General features: G+C 33.9%; 1 protein-coding gene across 1 annotated transcript; it reads left to right on the top strand.

Moving 5' to 3' along the window:
• Positions 1-1,248: 1,248 nt before the first annotated feature.
• LOC106076258 (uncharacterized) lies at positions 1,249-20,232 on the top strand. The gene is made up of 18 exons (XM_056007194.1): positions 1,249-1,442; positions 3,875-3,940; positions 4,705-4,732; positions 6,082-6,250; positions 7,650-7,726; positions 7,997-8,034; positions 8,635-8,726; positions 8,870-9,062; positions 9,186-9,287; positions 9,384-9,491; positions 10,141-10,258; positions 10,431-10,489; positions 12,155-12,217; positions 14,151-14,202; positions 15,007-15,116; positions 15,509-15,604; positions 17,459-17,582; positions 18,207-20,232. Exons 8-18 carry the CDS (start codon positions 8,994-8,996, stop codon positions 18,278-18,280), a joined length of 975 nt encoding a protein of 324 aa, XP_055863169.1. The 5' UTR covers positions 1,249-1,442; positions 3,875-3,940; positions 4,705-4,732; positions 6,082-6,250; positions 7,650-7,726; positions 7,997-8,034; positions 8,635-8,726; positions 8,870-8,993; the 3' UTR covers positions 18,281-20,232.
• Positions 20,233-20,737: the final 505 nt, after the last annotated feature.

Here is a 20,737-nt window from a genome sequence, read left to right as displayed (position 1 = left end):
AAAGGTTGTGCCGAAGCAGGTCAAGGTTGAGGTCTTCTATAACGATTGGACTCGATTAACTCCCCACTTTTAGACTTTGCGGTCTACATGGCAGATGATATAGAGATTATTTTTCTTTGACAAACGGTTAACGAAAGAGGGTGTCATGTGGCTGACAAACGATCAACAGCCTTAATTTATCCCAGCTAATGTCAGGTACCTATTATAGTTGGATGGACTCATAGGTGTCCTAAAAAATCCCGAAATTCAAAAACCAAGCCTTCTCCGAGATTCGAACCTGAGACCACTCATCCCCCACGGCCACATAGTAGGCCTATTTTTTTAAAAGAAATCGTTAAATTGTCTGTGCTGGATCAACTATCTTGCATAGACAGTAACAACTGACAGTAAATGACTTTCAAAACACATATAATGTATAGAGGTGTATGTTTTACAAGTTTCGGATGTTCTTTTCAATATGAAGTTTATTACATCCTACGGCGTTGGTGGGGTGGCGGGCGAGGTTCAAACTATGCACGAGTGAGACAACAGAGCGCATAACACAAAACCTGACAACCAAAAGTCCACATTTGATATCCCATGAAAAGCTCTTGCTGGGAGAGAGAGAGAGAGCTTATAGAAATATACTGGCCTACAAACATACAAACAGACGGAAATATAGATAGACAGACAGACAGACAGATAGATAGATAGATAGATAGATAGATAGATAGATAGATAGATAGATAGATAGATAGATGGATGGATGGATGGATGGATGGATGGATAGATAGATAGATAGATAGATAGAACATGAAAAAGACATGTCGTGGAAATCAACATGCATGCCCTCAGGCCTGTCTACCAAGTCAAGTGAGACCATGGGATAGAAATGTTGTACACATAGCACTGGCTTAACGAGTTCTCTATTGAACTCCTGGAGAGTAGTTCAGGTCATTTAGAGCAGTTTATCTTTCTAAAAATAGTTTTCTTAGTCAATGGTCGGCTTTGAGTATTAACTTGTTTTAATTTCCTTTCATATGTTTCGGATGATGGATGGATGGATGGATGGATGGATGGAACATGAAAAAGACATGTCGTAGAAATCAACATGCATGCCCTCAGGCCTGTCTACCAAGTCAAGTGAGACCATGGGATAGAAATGTTGTACACATAGCACTGACTTAACGAGTTCTCTATTGAACTCCTGGAGAGCAGTTCAGGTCATTTAGAGCAGTTTATCTTTCTAAAAATAGTTTTCTTAGTCAATGGTCGGCTTTGAGTATTAACTTGTTTGAATTTCCTTTCATATGTTTCGGATGTTCCATCAGAATAGAAGATGAATACATCCTAGAAACCTTCGCCAGAACAACTTGTGTAAAGCAACGGGCGGGGTTTGAACCCGGTACCAATGAGACAATAGCCCAGCGCTCTTACCACGTCACCAGACAGCCATAAATAAAGTAAGCACCCCTTTTTGACCTTGCAATCTATAAGGCAGATAGTGTAAAGATCATCTGTTGCTATGGCCTACTGTTAACGAAAGTGTCATGTGGCCACTGGCCAGCACGACGACCAACAACTTTTACTTTCCCTAACTAATGTCAGGTTACGTGTTGATAGATAGATAGACAACAGGGGCGGACTGGCTATATGGACATTCGTGCAAATGCCCGGTGGGCCGGTATCCAAATGGGCCGGTAGCCGGTAGGACTATAGTAAGCATCTTCTTTTTTTAAAATCACGTCTGTATTTTATTAGATAAGGGCCGCATGGATGCCACTATTAAATTGTTAAATGTTTTATAATATTCTTTTTTTCAGGGGAAGTGGCCCCTGACTCAGCCCTGAGCGAAGTAGTTTTTTTTTTTTTAAATATACTCTACTAAGGCCTATTAATTTAATCTAACATATTTTCCGAAATAATGTAGAGCTAAATCCATAGAGCTTCATCGGACTTCATCCTTTTAGGGCCTATACACTTTGCGATTAAAAAGCAATATAAAGACTTTATTCCTTATAAGGACACAAGTGTTCACTGTAAGCATGTGTACAGCTTTCGATACATTATCAAATTTAACATAATGATTATGACGTCAGGTAGACCTAGATCTGCATGTCCATCATATAATATACAATTTATGGGCCGGATGGTATTGAAATGCCTGGGCCGATTTTGATACCCAGTCCACCCCTAACAGACAGACAGAGATATAGAGTAGAGCACCTATTTTAGACCTTGCAATCCATAAGGCAGTTGACGACGCTTAACTAGAATGTCATGTGGCTAGCACAACGACCAACCGCTTTTAAGTTCGCTAACTTATGTCAGGTACCATTAGAGCTGGATGGACTCAGGAGCACCCTAAAAATCCAGAAATTCCTAACCCACTCTTCACCGAGATTCGAACCCGAGACTCATCGGTTAGGAAGCCAAACCACCAAGCAGTCATCAAGCATTTTCTTTCTTACAAATTTTATTTTTGAAATAGGCCTAAATTGATTGTATGCAATCTCCCATAACAAATATTGTTCTGTTACTTTGATATTGTCCTTAGAAACTTTGCAGGTAACAAAAAAAAGCACAGACATATATGCCTTTATGTCTGCGGTAAAAATATAAACTTAAGTAACTGTTTCGTTCCCTAACACTTCAAAAATAAAACTCGGCCACTTTTGAGTCTTGAACATACAGCAGCGCACAGACCACAATTACAAGTCGCTAAGGCACTTTATTGATGTAAAGTAAAAAATAAAAGTAACTTTTTATAACAAAATGAATTTTTTAAAAAAGCACTATTGTGATATAAATTAAATTTTAGATACATTTTATTCTGAGCGCTGATCTAAAGTATTACCAACAAATATGATAATAATATTCACATAGGACATAGGGCTCATAGGCCTAGTTCAAGTAGTTGCCTAGACTATATTAAGTATAATATACTAATATAGCCCCTATATATATAGTAATGGTATCCTATAGATCTAAGTATATCTACTACTAGAACTAACTAGATAGATTGACTTGATCTAGATCTAGTTAAAAAGTAGTTAGTAGTAGTTGTTTATTATACATTATAAGGCTTGTCTTTGAGTCCCAAGATTAGAGAGGAATGCTTGTATTTCCCATGACTGCAACCCCAGCTGTGACCTACATATTTTGCCACATCCAGGCAAGCATAACCATTGTCTGCAGGTGGTTGATTTAGATTTTTTTTTTTTTGCCATCTGCATTTGTCCTTGGCAGCAGATTTTATTTTTGTCTCAAATGTGTATCCCGTGGCCTTCATGAGTGACCTCTAGCTATTTCGTTCTGAGGCCGCCTGCAACCAAGTGCTCTCTTCTAACTGTCAAACCATAAGAAGCCCCTCTATATTGTCTATACTGGCATTTGCAAGGACATCACTGTTTGTAGTGCAGTCTTAACATCGTATGTCCATGATGGAGCGCAAGCATCTTTGGTGAAAGCGCTCAAGAAGTCTTAGTTGTTTTCTGTATAGTGTCCATGTCTCAGAGTCATACAGAAGGGTTGAGAGAACCACCGCCTGGTAGACATTGATATTTGTAGGCAGGCGGAGCAATTTGTTCCGCTAAACTCTTGCCTGAAGGCATCCAAAAGCGCTACTGGTCCTGGCCAGACGGTTATCAACTTCCCTTGAAAGTGTGTTATTTGACACAATACTACCTAGATATGTGAAGTGGTCTACATTTATAGTACCATTTTATAATTAATATTGTTATAATATAGAATATCCTAGATTCTAGAGATTTAGTAGAGGTAGTCTAAGGTCACTATGGAGATTTAGTTACAGTTAGTGTATGAGATTAGAGTCTTATTAAAATTAATATTGTTTGTCTACAATCATAAAATAATCATTTCATATCACCAACAGAAAGAGAGACCTGACAACCCAGCAAGTCCGACACTTCGTTTTTCAAATTAAGGACACAGAATAGAGGTACTTACACAGCTTTTGTAGTTACCAAATAGGTATATGAAGAAATAACCTGTGGTTAGCACGGCCTTTGCCCCCTTGTAGTAAGTGGGCTCATGACTGGAGTCTGGACACTATGTATGTGGCACAACCCAATCTAAAAATGGTTGCTGCCTTTGAGGAACCTTGAGACAAGACTTGGGTTGAAGAGATTTTGATCCATATCTGGCCTTAAGAGAAATACTTTCTAACAGTCAAATGAATAATGGAGAGCATTACAAGCACTCTGATTTCCCAATTGACTTTTTCAAAGGCTACAAATGTGTATCCGGTTTTAAAAGAAAAGGTTCTGAAATATATCTTGCCTTTTCAAAATTAAAATTTATATGACGTTACTTTTTCAGCATTAAATTGAAAAAATAGGAACAGATGTGGCACAGTGTCTCAGATTGAAATTAACAACCAGGAACAGATGATCTGTCATCTCGGTTAGGGGGGGGGGGGCTAGTAGGTATGCATATGTTAAAAGTTTAGGAAATGCTGGTGTAGATCTATTTGAAAATTTAATTACATGATCCAAACTTATTGATACAGCTATAGATGCTTAATATAATCTTTGTTTTTCTTTTTTTCTCTGAATACTAATAGCTCTGATGTACTGTTACATAAAAATGATTATGCTTTGTTTTAAATATTTATGTATTTAATTATACTTCAATGTTTATAGAACACATTTTTTGTTTTTGGATAGAACAACACATTAACAATATATTTTTTTAAATTTACAGCTGCAATATATATGGATCCATCAATCAGGTTAAGCATTTTTATTTAATTTAATTATTTTCTTTAAAGCACAATATTTCATACTGTTTTTCATAATTGTAAATTATTTTTAATGTACCGGTATTTTAAAAAATCACCCTGTAATTTATAACAAAACATTAAGCATAATTGATAATCTTTGTTTACCTTTATTTACTTATTTAACTTGTTTATTTTTTATAACATAAGTGATACTTATGCCAGATACATTAGGTGTTGAACCTTTTTACAAAGCTTATATCAACTCTCTATCTGCCTGTATGTTATGTCTGACACCCGATCTCAGATTAAGCTGAAATTTTTCACAATTATTTCTTTTACCTGATAATACAACAATCAATAAAATAATTTAACAAATTTAGTAAAATAACTATTGGTAATTTATTATTTTGTTTCATATCTTGAATGAGGGAAAGAAATTGTTCCATTACTTGACTGAAGTGGTGGTATAAATTGAATGTCCCCTTTATAGGTTGCCCCTCTAAATGGAAACAAACATACAATCTTCCAGTCATAAGTATCTCACTAGCAGACTGGTTAGCACCTCAGCCCAAGGAGGCATGAGCCTGGATACTAGTTTGAATTCAGGTCATTCCCTTTTTTTTTAAAATGCCTTTAAAAATCAATGACAGTAACATCCACCCTGGTCCAGATAAGTGTCATAGCATACTGAGAAAGCTAAAAGCATGAAATAATTCTATAAAAAAACATTGGTAAAATTATTATTAATCGTACAGATTTATTGTTGTTGTTTAATATTACTATAATTTCTTATTATAATTTATTATAATTATAATCTATTAGAAATTTGATTACATGACTGATCCAAACTAATTGATACAATTACACTTCGTTTAAGCTTTTTTTTTTCAAACCATTTTTGTTTTTACAATTTTAACATTAAGATCAATAGTAAAGCTGCTGAGCAACTCAACACATGCATGGTTGCAGTGCTAGTCATTTAGTGTTGAAGAGTCATGTTTTTTTTTTAAAATTTTTTTAAGCATTTCAATAGTACCTAGTTTCAGACCTTGCAATACATGGAACAGATGATGTACATGTCATTTGTTTCTATGGCTGATTAGGGTGTCATGCTGCCAGCACAATGGCCCACTGCCTTTACTTTCCCCAAAAAATTTCAGGTAACCATTAGAGTTGAGTGAACTCAGGTGCATCCTTAAATTCCTGAAATTCAAAATCAATCAGATTGGAACCTAAGATCCCTCTGTTTAGAAGCTAAGTGCTTTGTAACTAAGTCACTTGCCTTTTTTAGCTTAATATGTTATATGTTAAGTTTCAGTATTTGTAAACCTGCTTTCTTTGTCTACATCTTCACAAAGAGATTCAATTCAAATATTGCTAAGAGTTTGCCCTCCTGATCCAAGTGAAAAAGACTTTGCACCATGAGTTCTGGATGTTAACACTGCAGACAATGCCATTATTCTTCACACAAAGCCAGAGCCCACAATTTTCACCTATGACAATGTAGCAGATGCTGACACCACACAGGTTGGTCACAGTAAAGAATGAAATATTATCCTTAACCTTTAACCTTTAAAAAAAACACAAAAGAAATGAATTAGAATGTTTTATCCAAGTTTTTTGATGCTACAAACTACTTTTCCTTTAATACTCCTTTTTAATGTGAAAAATTTAAATTGTGTGAATGCTTGGTCCAGACAGTAGTAGAGCAACTTAGTTTATACAATTAAAAACAAATGTTCACTCTATTAAATTTTTAATTGCAAGAAATTCTATCAAAATTTCTGCCGCTGTCTTAATAAGTCTATCTATATAATTCAGTGTTGCAAGCAGGAAAAAATCATGTATGATTTGAGATGAAAATGTGTATATTTATATATACACAAGAGATATGATTTACAGTAGACAAATAGAATAGGTTTAGTTTTGAAGAATTGAAGATTTCCTTCTTCTTCTAGCCAGCTTTTTGTTGCTGAGCTGTAAGCTCCTTTGCGATCTGTGCCAAGGAAAAATTAGAATGTTTTTTTTTAGCTGTTCCACACTGCCATACTGAGTGTTGGTTATGATAGGTTGTTGTAATATTGTCTGCCTAAGGTGAATTAGATTGGAGCATTCAAAGAAGATATGATTGACAGTTTCAAGAGGCTGGGCGCAATGTTTGCGGAGGGGTTGGTGGGTCTGGTTTATTCTGTTATGGTGAAAATGTCAAGCTTTGTGTCCTGTTCTAAGTTGAAAGAAAGTAGATAGCTATTTTAAGGGGAGGAAATTGATACTGTTTAGATAAAGCTTGTTTTTGCATGGTCATGCAATTGCTTGCTAACATTGAGTTTTGAGTGTGGCAATTAAATGGTCTGTTGGGTTTTTCCATGGATAATTTGCCTATTCATTTCCCATGATGCCTATGTTACCAAGGATCTATTGTAATGTCACAGTGATGTTAAAATTCAACATTATATAAGATAAGATAATGTTTATTGATCCAATCTAATGGAAATTCAGTTTGACTACAACTGACAACCTCAGGGTAACTACTGCACTGTATAGGTTATCAAGATTTCTTGGGCTAGATGAGTCTGTAAAGACAATAATCTCTGATAGTGATAGCTGTTATAGACTTTGTTTCTTACTGTCTGTAAAGAAATAGAGATTGCATCCATTTTGGCTTCAATATTTTACCAATGCTTTCCACATTTTACATTTATCCTTAAGTGTTTATTTTCGGGAAAGACCTGGAGGACACTTAAGACCATCATTTATAATGGCTTTGAAGAATGAAGTGTATATGTGGATAGCTATTTTTGGATAGCTTTCTATTGATTCTAGGGTACCTGTATCCAATTGGTTAGGTTATTGCTTATTAATTTTATCTTTTAGATTTGAAGATAAAATTCAAGATATTATTAAAACATTTCTTTTTCATTTTCAGGAAGCTGTGTTTTCACTAGTTGGTAAAAAGATTATTGAAGATTGTTTAAATGGCTACAATGGATCCATATTAGCTTAGTAAGTCATGAAATCTAATTTATTGAAGGTATTTAGAAGATGGAGTGATAAATACATCATTGTCTAGTCGTGTTTGTCAAGTCTTAGCTCTTTCCTCTTAAGCTTCAATAATTTTAAAGCTCACTTTGTTTCAGATTTGTTTTTAACTTGTAACAGTATTTTTTTTTTATACAAATACTCTGTCAGGGGCAGTGGTAGAGGTTTGTACACTGTACACTTACATTTCACTCTCTCTATTGTTAACATTTTATTTCTTTTGCACTTTCTTAGTGGCCAGACTGGCTCTTGAAAAAGTTTTACTATGTTTGGTAAGTGTTCTTTCATCATTAAAAATATAAATCTTGGCATTTATGATATTGTATTATTTTTTTGTTACAACGAATATTAATTTTAAAAATGACCTTAAATGAAATAGATTTTCTGAAGGAGGCGCGGTGGCTGAGCGGTAAAGTGCTTGGCTTCCAAACAAGTGTTCAAATCCTGGTGAAGACTGGGATTTTTAATTTTGGGATCTTCAGGCGTCCACCCAGCTCTAGTGGGTATCCAACATTAGTTGGGAAAAGTAAATGTGATTGGTCATTGTGCTGGCCACATGACACCCTAAGTAACTATAGGCCACAGAATCAGATGACCTTTACATCATCTGCCCTATAGACCAGAAGGTCTTAAAGGGGAATTAGATTTTATGAGTTCTTTGGCCAGCAATTCTCAAGTAGGGAGACATGACATGTATACAAAAGGGAAAGCTTTTTTTCAAAGGACAAAATATTAGTTATATTTTAATTGTAGTTATAAATATCTATATTTGAATATATTGATCTAGTAAAAAATTGCATTATTGCCGATGTTTAAGAAAAACATTTAACAGAGAAATTTATTTTAAATCTTTTTTTTTTTTTTAATTAAAGGTCCCTCTGAGAACTTGGAAAGCTCTCAGCTTCGTGGTGTGATTCCCAGAAGTTTGGAGTATCTCTTTAGTGTAATAGCTCACCAACAAGATGTAACTTTCTTTTATTGTATACAATTGTTTTTATAAGGTTTAACTGGTGTAATGAAACCATTAGATTTAAATGTTTCCTTTTTTTTTCTTCCCCACTTTTGTTTAAAACACGAATCATAACATTTTTTTAATTCTCTTCACAGCATGGCAGTAAAAAACAGTTTTTGTGTCGCTGCTCCTTTTTAGAAATCTATCAAGAGTAAATCAAGAGCAAATCTTTGATCCTTTTTGGATACAGCTTCACAAGGTATTTGCTTATGTGAGAATATGAACAAAGGTGTCTTTGTAGATGGACTCATTGAGCAAGTTATCTGCAACCCAAGAGATGCTTATCAGGTATTAAAGCCATCATTGAGTTAATTCTAGTTTTACACATTTTTGTTTTTTGTAAGATTTTTCTTGATAATAATATGCCTGAATTGAGTTTTAAAGGAATGGAACATACTTTGTTGTCTTCAGTTAATAATCAAGGGCTGGTTGAATCGTAGAATAGCTCTTACTTCCATGAACAGAGAGGGTTCGTGCTCTCATGCTGTTTTTACAGTTAAAATAGAGTCAAAGGTATAGTTTTTATTTCAATTAAATGTTAATGTTCATTAAAACATGTACACTTAATGTACAAATAGACATTTATTTTTGTCTGTGTTTATCTACTAGGAGGAAGTAGGTGGTTTCCAAAAAAGCAATATATCACAGATAAATCTAATTGATCTGGCAGGATCAGAGAGACAGAAAGCTACCAACACTGACAGCTCTCGGCTCAAAGTAGTTCTTCATTTTCTTTTGGAGTAGAAGAAAGTTATATTAATTTCTGATAATTGCTCATGAAATAGTCTATGATAGAAAACTGATGTCAAAATGGATTCTATCTGAATTTTATGTTTTTGCTAAAGTTACTTATATTCTGTGAAATTTTACAAAGGAAATGTTTGGTAAGCTAAGTTTAAATGTTTCAATAGAGATAAAAGAAAAAAAAGTATAGTTTCCTTACTTTGATAATAAAAATCATGCAAGTAATAATTGAGCATAAAATAAATTTTATATATTAAATGTACATTTTTGACTTGCTACTAGCCTATGAAAATAATAAATTTACTATATAATTAATTAGTTCTAGTCTTAAAAGTGTTAAAGTAGTACAAGATCCATTTGGGTAGATTACTGCCTTTCTAAACAATGCAATCAAACCAAAATGAGTTTGGGTGTAAGCTGTAATCTTTCAAATTCCTTTAGGGATACACATTTTTTAAAATCAGGTACAAATATTTTTAAATTTTTAATAATACATTTCTTGTTATTTTAATTAGATGCTTCAAAACTTAAATATTTAAAAAGAGGTTGAATTGGTCAAGAAGTATACTGAAAAAAAAATTTACTCAAATATTTTATTATTTTATTTTATCTTAAAACACAGGAGGCTGGAAGCATCAATAAGTCCCTCTCTGTCTTAGGGAATGTCATCATGTCTCTGAGCTATGGAAAAAAAACGTCACATCCCTTACAGAAACTCCAAATTAACATTTTTGTTGAGGGTTAGTGCTGGCTCAATGAATTTAGTTTGTTTGATGAATATATGTTTACATTGTTATAAGTGTCTTATAAAAAAAAAGAAACAACACCTTCTGGATTTCAAAACTAAGAGGCTGTTAATGATGTTAGACTTATATTTTCATGTCACTAACTCAGAATAAACTTTTTGTTTAGGATTCAATTGGTGGAAAAACAAAGACAAGAATGATAGCCTGTGTTCATCCAGACTCCAGGTAGTTCAAGGAGAAGTACTAATGACTCTAATATTGCTCAATAGTTTTGTTTACTTTCTTTTTCCTAATCTCATATACACACACTTACATCTATATTTAATTGTGCAGGTGTTGTCTAGAAACATTATACACTTGAAAGTTTGCCAAAAGTGCCAAACAAAAGAAAAATAAGGTATGACTTTAATCAGATACATTTGTTTTTTACTGCTAAGTGAATAGAGTGTATTCAATTGATAAATGAATTATGCACTTCCATGCATCAGGCTGTTGTAAATAAAGACATTCACAGCAATAATCAACAACTTCAAATTGAAATTAGTCAAAACAACTAATCGAAACTATGCACAGTTCACCTGGGCCAGAGATAAGACTGAATGTTGTTACCGCACCAGGTAAACTGTTCTTCTATTTCATATTTATTAAGTGCTATTTTTACTTTTTTTAAAAACTCTGCCATAGGACGGTCCCAAGCCCATTTGAGAAAGGAAGAGGGTTGGGCTTAGGGCTAGCTACCCTACTCTTTTAAAACAACCACTAACTATAGAAACACAAAATAGCATCTTTATCTTTAACAACTGAAAAAAGAGACATTGACATCCAGACAGACATGAACACTGCAAATGGTTTAGATGAGATAAGAAAATGTGCGATGGATAAGCTTGAAATCAGTCAAGATAGGAAAAGCATGGACCTAGTGAAGCAAGAGAAATGTGTTCAACAGAATAATGACCAGCCGAAACTTGAAGAAGAACTTTTAAAAGATAAGCTGGATGAATTGATCTCTAAAGAGAAATCGCTGTCATGACAAAGGGATAGTAAAATAGATATAGAGAAAAAACTATTGGAAAGTAAGGTCCGAGAGCTTGAGGAGAAACTCCTGGTGATAAGCCCCCGGAGGATATTCCAGCTACCCGTCGCCTCAGCGTGGCCCACTGGTGGAAACATCCAGAGGTGGATCTGGACAGGCTAAGAAAGAGTAGCGAACCAGGCCTTCTTGCAGGTCTCCCTGGGTGAGCTTTTGTTTTATTTATCTCACTCGGAGTGGGGATGGAACAAGTAACCTGCAACCCAGTCCAAAAAGTCTGCCACGCCGTTCCACAAAGGGGGTCGTCATCAGTACCAGGAGCCTGGAGTGGCGACTCCCGCACGGAATTGTGGCGGTTACAGAATAGGAATATGAGACAAGCTCCCCGCAGTTAGTACTGTCCTCGACCACTTATAGCGAGTGGTATGAGAGCGGGGACAGTGCGCTGTGTACACGGCATGGCACGGTTTTCCCATTCAGTCAACCGATATGGCCACCTACCGTTGGGTGCCCTCAGACAGGACAGGGGTGAAGAGCCCCATGTCCAGGCCTGGTGGTTAGATAAAAACCTTTCTAACCATCAACGGGATAATGGCGCCTCCGGCGCCGATTCCCTACTGGACTTCATCGAAGGTGATAAGCCCAGAGATGTTTGAACAGGAAATACAGACAGATTTATTTTTAGAACCAGTCACTACGAGAAAAGATGGAGGAGGAAATAAACACAATGAAAGCTTGACTAGCCCTAAGTTCAGAACATTGCAGTAGAATAAAGTTTGATACACAAGTCAAAGTGTAAAAATAGAAAATATGCAAACTAAGTTACAAATGGAGTAAACAAAATATTTTTTATTCCTCAGAATCATGAATCTCAGCTGACAGCCAAAGAAGAAGAACTGCAAAGAGTGAACATGACTCGTCAGGTGAATTTCTTGAGTGAATGATCCTAAAAAAAAAGTCTATGTCAGTAGTTTTTAAACACAGAAAAAACAAGAAAAATATTTCCTCTAAAGCTTTGAATAGTTAACTTGAAAGAAAGGGTACCTTAAAGAACAATGTTTGTCTAGATCAGGAGTGGGCAACATTTTTTCATCCAGGGCCGCATTTAAAAAAAATTGGGGATGGGGTTCCGCACATATACATATGTATATATGTGTACTTACAACTTAGAAAAAAATGATAACTAACTATGTATACTATCTTTTAATTCACATATGTACTGTAATATACATTTACTTTAATTTATTTTACACTCCCTATTGAAAAGCTGCAACAAGAGTTGTAAATTAAATTAATTTTACTAATAATCTCTTCATAGTGGCCCCCAACATCATAACATTTCACCACAATGGCTTTGTCTGAACGAAATGCGGGAAAATATGCAGGTTGCAACTGGGTTTGTGAAGTCATGTGAAACACTGTAATCATCCTTAATCTTCGGAATCGAAGACATTAATATTATAGTTGTTGTCAATATGAAGTATTTAACTGTTTACATTTGTGCCTAATGTTCCTGAACTGTGGAACTAGCTTACTGGTTGTTATCTTCTTGACTGCTTACACTTGTTTATTTTCAATCATATTTTCAAAGATGTATGTGGACCCTAATAATGGAAAACTTTAACAGCAATGTTTTTTAAGTTTGGAAATGCAGTTTCTAGAAAAGACCCATAAAACTCCTGTGGAAGAACTTACTTGAACTTCTCTTTCAGGTCATTATTTGCTTGGAGGTGTGTCCTCTAGAGTTGAATCAGCTAATTGGTGAACTGATGATATTGAAAACTGTTTCTAAGTTCTTGACTTCTTAAAATTTGCTTTCAAATTCCACAATCAAAGAATAAGTCTTGTACTTTTCAACCCCTTTGCTAGAAATAGTTTCACATTTCAGCAAATGTCAAAACCTGTCTTTACTTGCTTGCATGGAGAAATGGGATGACTTTGTTTGAAAAGATTTAACATGCACACACATTTCATGTGCAAATAACCAGTTGCCGCTGCGACAGTGTTGATGGCAAACATAAAGGCTATCTTTCACTCTTCCTTAGAAATATTAGTTACAAAGTCACAGGAACAAAACAATTTCTTCCTTGAGATCTCAAGTTTTTCTCATTACCTTAAACATGCTACGCTAGCGGATAACACTGTAGTACCGAACATGGGAATGATATGTTTCCAAATATCCAAGTAGTTCTCTGAACTGCCTGTGATCAAGACCCCTAGCTCTGACAACTTTGAGCTCTGAGATAATTGGGTCAATAACATGTCTAATATTCAATGCAGCTTTTCACAAACTTTCCAGTGTAGAGGTAAGAGTTTATGGTTGGGATATTGTTCTTTATTTTATTAGGAAAGCTTTGTGCGTGTTTTTCTCAGTCAAAGCTCGGACACCATGTTGTTAAACTCGCCATCTTGTTCCATGCCAACCCAACACTTTCAACTAGTTCTTTATAGTACTGAATAAAAAAATGGCCTGAGTTTGTGTCTTTGACTAAATGTTTCGACATATTACCAATTACAAAAATCCTCCTTTACTTTAAACTTATTAGAATGGCATATAAAGAAATGTTTCTTTAGCGTCTTCGTCATAAGAATCAGAAGTTTCAATAATTTAAATAGATTTTTAAAATCATTATATTTTTACACATTATGTAGGCATATATAATGTTTTTGGGTGTCAGCGGGCGGCATAAAATGCTCCAGTGGGCTGCATGTGGCCTGATGGCCATAATTTGCCCCACCCCTGGTCTAGATGGAAGGGCAAATTTTTAAAATTCTTTAATGAGGGGAGTGGATGTACAATAAACCTTATTTAAAAAATTATAATTGGTTAAAAAAAACTTTCATTTTGATTTCTAGAAATTTGAAAAAGACAACAAAGTTTTACAAGCTATGTTGAAGCACACAGAAGGTAAGACTGCCCTATTACTAACAAATATTTTATTGTAACTTTCAGAAATAAATTTGCTTAGTTGTTTGACATTGCATTCTGATAATAGGAAATTTCTAGCTCAGGTTCTCATGATAGTCCCTTGCCATTAACAATTTCAGAAGGTTATTACTTTGGTTTGTAAATAGATGTATGTGGTATTTGTTATGCTTGCTCATGAAAAGTAAATTATATAAGTAAAAAAGTCAAAAGGACCAGGTAGCCCATCCATACCTAGTTGTCATTGTAGGCAGTGGGCTTTTTTGAGGGGAAAACTATCTGAAAAACCTAGGAAAGGGAAGTCACATTATTTTTCTTGTATGAATTAAACACTTTAAAAGTTCAAAAGAAAATACAACTTATGACACTTGTAGTTGTATAGTTGTATAGTCTTATTAAATGAGCGTCACTAAACAAGATAGATAACTTTGACCCACTACAACTATGTGAGATCATCTCAAAATGGACAAATTCTGTCAAGGAAAAAACTGAACATGACAAAAACATAAACAAATGCATTAATGGCTCTAACCTATTAGCTTTGCTACTTTATTTCAATTCTTTTTTAGTATCATGATTTTTTTTTTTATTTAATACTTTGAAATAAGAAAACTGCAAAATAAAACAACTTAATGAAATAAAAAAAGCTTCTTCTGTGTTTATTTATTTAGCTCTGTAGTTTGTAAGGTCATTGGTCTTTACCAAATTCAAATGATCAAGCTAGAATAATTGTATAATTTTGACTTTTCTGGAATAAAATCATTCTAATTTCTTTGTGTTCAATAGTTTGTGAGCAGAAAGCTCCTGAAGTGCCAAATTTTCAAGTTATTAAGAATATTGAATCAGCCTATAGCCGCAAGATGGAAGAGTTTGAGAGGTCAATCTTTGGCAAAGATGTAAGTATCAAAGATACTGTCTAACTGTTGTAACTGTTGAGGAAACTGTAACATTAACAAAAAATTCCTATGCCTTTTTTTTTTTTTACAAACCCTGCCTTTTTCTTAATTAATACAATGATTCTTCACCAATTTAAGGGCTCAGCATTGATTATGTTTAATTTTACTTGTTTAGATTGTAATCTGTTTTTATGAGTCAAGTTTACTTAACCATTTTACTAATATGTTATTCTTGCAAGGTTTAAGAAATTCTAATTTATCATTCTTTTAATGGTCATTGTATTTCCTTTGAACACTTGTAACTGAATATCTCAGCTACACCACCTTGTGATCAATATCATTTAAATATTGCATGCAATTATTGTAACTATACATGTTTTATTTTCAATCAGAAAAAAGTAGCAGAGTTATTATTTGAAGTAGCAAAATTAAAAGAGGAACTTCACCTTGCCAGGGAAACACATGCATCTGTTTTAAAAGACAGGAATGTAAGTATATTTTGTATTTTGCATTGTTTCCCCCCTTCACTTTACAATTGATTCATCAAGCAAACTAGGGATTACTAAGACACTCCCTTCTCCTATATTAAGCCATTTAAGTCATTGGTTAATATGCATGACTAAATGCATGACGCGTAGGACGTAATCATCTTCTTTTTTGAAGTAACGTCTGTATTATATAAGATAAGTAAGGCTTTTTTTTCTTTACGATGCCATCTGTTCATTTAAGAAACTGGTGAATTCTGGGACTCCCCTTTGGTTATGTTGATCCCCTCACAGCTTCAATTCAATGACACACCCTTAAATCTTAACAAATGCATCATGCCCAACCAGTTGAGAAGGAGACTTTTTATAATAATATAATAATAATAATATTAATCTTTATTATCCGTAAGGAAGTTTGTCTTACAATTTGTGCATTACACCAAACAAAAAACATTATAACTATAGTATCACAAGCCTTAACATTAGGCTCTACTCAACAAAATCTACTTTGACTCATTCCTTTCTGTCTTTTCCATTTTTGTCCTTACATTTTAGTGCTGTTCTGTGGAATCTTTTCAAACTTCATTGAAACATTGAGAACATGCACACAATTCAAACACTTCCCACTCTTGATGGCTAGCCATGCAGCTTTTGCCATTCAGAAGCGTGGTCGAGAGGCTAAGTGCGCTTGAACTTGGCTTGGCTTGGCTACCTAGAAGGGGGCTCGAGGTTCGACACCCGACTCGAGCAGAGTTGTGTTTACTGAGCGTCTAAAGGCAGCACGGAAAACCAACTCCTAGATACCCCATCCCCCCCACCGGTCCACAAACAAGATTGGACCAAAAGCGCTCTGAGCATGCTATAAGCATGAAAGTAGCGCTATATAAAAGCTATAATAATAATTCAGCTGAACATCACGTTTATAAGTAGAAAAACTCCTGCTCATGAATACATTAGATTGAATAGATTTTAAAGACATTTTGTAACTTGTATTAATTTCCTCAAGTCAATGATGCTAATTAAAACACTATTTTTAAGGTATTAATAATCTATTACTTTTTTCTAATGATTCATTTTAACACTGGGATGTCTACCTTGTCTAATTGTCATTAGATGGTCACAATGTTGACTTACTTGACTTATTCCTTTTGACTCCCAGAAGGGCATAGGGCTTTAACAGTACCACTCCATGGGTGTCTGTTCTGGGCAACTCCCTTCAGTTGAGTCTATGTTGCTTCTTGGATGGCTGCCAGATCGTGTGCTTTGTGCTCTGGACTGTCGTTAGATGGTCATGATTGTCACAGTCTCAGTGGACATTGCCTGATTTAAAGTTCACGTCATGTTAAGAGGTTAAAAGACACGTGGAATTCCTGATGTAGAAAACAGGAAAAGTAAAAAGTATGTTACAGGCTTGGAAACAGGAGTTGCATTGCTCAGTCCATACCACATTTGTTACTGATTGTCCTGATAGAAAGTTAAATTTGAATTTGGCCATGTTAGCACAATTGGTAAGGGTTAGGATCATTGAATGTGTTTGTTCTTGTACTCAAAATTACTGAAAGGATATAGACTATATACATTCTATATATTTTTAACATTTTTGCATAGTATCTTTTTCATGCTTAGAACATGATCATTGCTCTAAGTTTTTTTTTGTGTGGAAATGTAGGGGGAGGGGTATATGGGTTAAGGTTTTCTGTGCTGATTTAGGCGGTCAGCAAACAACTTAGTTGGGTTTCGAACTGAAGCCTCCTTGCAGCCAAGCAGTTTATGCCACTGACTTGTAAGAACATATTCTTCTTGTTTTCATATCAACACAATTATTTTACACTTTATTGTTATTTATCTTTTTTTTAGTGCAATAAAATGGGTGCTGCTGAGGCATTTCAAGAATTTCTAAGTGCTGTGCCTATGCAAGGAGGTGCTATTGGTGAGCCTGGAGAGAGAAAGTCATCTTCAGAAAAAAATGGCTCAGTTAGAGGTAATTATGCCCAGAATAGTAATGCTTTACACATTATATATTTATATTTCACTACACACACAAATTATATCACCAAAAAATGGACAACAAAGATTAAGACTACCAAAACAATGTCCTTATTATGCATTACAAAAAATATTGTCAATGTACTATGCTGTCATCTGTAATATTTTAATTTTCAATATCTGCCTGGTTTGGTAATCTGAACATTAAAAATAAAATTAATATGCCCTTAAAAGTACAATCATTGGCATTTAACACAAACCATACTTGGATACTTATTTGAGGAAAACATTAAGAAAATTATAAAGATTTTAAAGATAAACACCCTCTGGGTCACAATTTTAACATTTACTATCACATGGACAATTATAAAGACACTGATCACAAAAACAGAATCAAACACTCTTTGTGTTTCCATAGCAAATTAATTATTGAATAAAATCCAACTTTAGATTTTAACTCCTAGCACTGTGTTGAAGTGAACTGGGCAATGAATGTATAAAATGTATTTATTTGTTACAGTTTAGTAGCTATTAGTATAGATAAAGTAGTAAGTACATAGATCTTCATTAAAAATATTTAAGTATTTTTTTGATTCTATTTTACTGTTACATTTTTCAGGAAGAACTCTAATAAAAGAAACAAAAATGCCAGAAATAAATGAACAATTTTGGAGAAGTAAAAAAAGTGAATGAACTAATAACATCCTTTTAAAGAGTCACTGTTTTTGTAAAAGCAGTAAAAAGTTTGTTTTTTTATACCAATCAATGGTTATAATTCAAATGAAAGCCACTTCATTCTTCTTAAAAAACCAGTACAAGAGATACAGTACTTGTAAGCATGTCAATGATTGGTTGAATCCTACTAGTATTTGAATAAACATATATTTTAGTTTGAAGCCCAAGATTGGCATTGACTCTAGACAAATAATTGTGTTTATACACAGTTTGACTGTAAAAGAAATATGTTGAGATATTTTTGTTAAAATTTTTCTTAAGTTCAAGCTACTACACTCTTTTAGTCAATAAGTTCTACAATGGAATTTAAAAAGATGTTTATGGATATTGTCTTTCATTTCACTAGCCATTTGTTTCTCATAAAAATTGTGGAATTGAAAATGTCTGTTACATGTGTTTCTATATCTAATATTTATGAATATATATATATATAGAATATCCTCTGCTTAAAAGTATGCTTTATTGGAATATGTTTGATGTCAATACTTGTAATAAAATGAACAAGAGGTATTTCACTCTAGTAGTTTAAATTTTCATAAGTTATGAACTAGAGGCCTTAAATAAAATTGACTACTTTTGGATAAATTTGTCATCTCTGTTGATGTACAAATAATGTAACTAGGCCTCAAGGTTTCCTAAATTGAGCAAAGAGAAAGAGCATCCACATTTACCTTTTTCTAGAAAGAACAAAAATAAAGCTCAAATATTTCTCCTATTTTGACACAAATTAAGAAAAATAATATGACCATTTTTATAGGAGCTCGCAAGGTTGAATTTATAGGTAGGCTATTTAGGCATGGTTGTATTTTACACAGCTACAACTGTATTAATACATAAATAAGCCGTCTTATTGTAAATATGTACTGTACATAAAGAATTAGTAGAAATAGCTATTTGATCTTCATGTATTGTCTTGAATCCTTTTTTTTTTTTTGGTGTTTTGATTTTTCTGAATAACTTATATGTTAAACTACTTGTATAATGTGTTTGTAAATATTCATATCAGATAATTTCTATTGCTGTTTATTTTGAGAGTCTTAAGTTTAAGGAAGTTGGAAGTTTTGTTTATGTATCAACACAGACCATGAGCTCTATTATAACTGTCTGTCTGGTCTTTCAGTTTTTCTTTAGGTCATCTTTGTTTCATTGTGGCAGTCTGTATTTATATTTAGTGTATTCTTGCCATTTTATGCCCATAATTGAACCCAGACTCCTTTGGTTCAATCCTTCTAGCACTCTTAAATGCTTTGCATGTAGCTGCCAAATCTGAGAGCCATAATGAAGTGCTTCGAGGCCACTGCCTGGTAGATATGTAACTATTTATCTATCACTAATTGCAAAGTTTGGGCCCTCTGAGTCCACCCAACTCTAATGGGTACCTGGCATTAGTTGAGGAAAAGTAAAGGCGGTTGGTCATTGTGATGGCTATATGATACTTTCGTTAACTGTAGGCCACAGAATCAGATGACCTTTACATCATCTGCCCTATAGACCACAAGGTCTGAAAGGGGAACTTTACTTACTTAATTGCAGAAGTGTTGTACATAAAAACATTCCGTACTCAAGTTTAACTGCCATTGGTTAGAATCAATATCTTAAATAGAATAAGGTGTAATTTTTAACATTAAGCCATAGAAATGTGACCCTACAATGACTATGCTATGAGTAGTAGTTGTTATTTATAATTATAGCAATCAATTTTTTTGTTAAAGGCCCCTAGCACTATTAGATCTTCAAATTAGCTTAGTGATATTGTAATATGTGATTTACATTAGCTGATATTTTATTGCTTTCATGGATTAACAAGAATTGGTTCTGTTACTTTTCATAACATTTGTCATTACACCACAACTGATGCCTTACTGAAAAAAATGTTCTAATGAGTGAAAATAAAGTTATTTATTTTCTAATATTGTTTTCAAGTTTCATCAATTTTTCTTTTACTTGGCAGAATTTACAACAGAGTTGAAGCATCACACAAATTTTATTGGGATATATGAATAGGGTCATCAAGTGGCTTCTATACTTTAAATACCAAACCACACCTTATAGTTCTCTAGTTCTGACTCAGTGTCATATTGATCTGGTTGCTCTGTTCATCACATTTGACTTATAGCTCAAGATTTGAAATAATTGAAAAAAAAAAAAAGCTCAACATTTCTTTTTGTTCAAAATTTAGATTAGACCAATGAAAATAATTATATAATTTCAAGTAAACTTTAAATGTATCAAATATTAATAAGGAGAGATAATATAGACCTAAAGGCTGTGGAATATGCTAAATTTGAAGTAAGTGGGAACTGGGAATAAAGGGAAACAACTGAGCATGATGTATATTCTACAAACGTACGTTTCTTGTTAGTGAAAGTAAACATGAGGATATAACATGTTATATGTTTTAGATTTGTTTTTTCA

Source organism: Biomphalaria glabrata, chromosome 12 (assembly GCF_947242115.1).
Source record: "Biomphalaria glabrata chromosome 12, xgBioGlab47.1, whole genome shotgun sequence".
Classification (NCBI taxonomy): Eukaryota; Metazoa; Mollusca; class Gastropoda; family Planorbidae; genus Biomphalaria; species Biomphalaria glabrata.
Note: the sequence above shows the minus strand (reverse complement) of the source record. Positions and strands in the feature narration are given on the sequence as shown.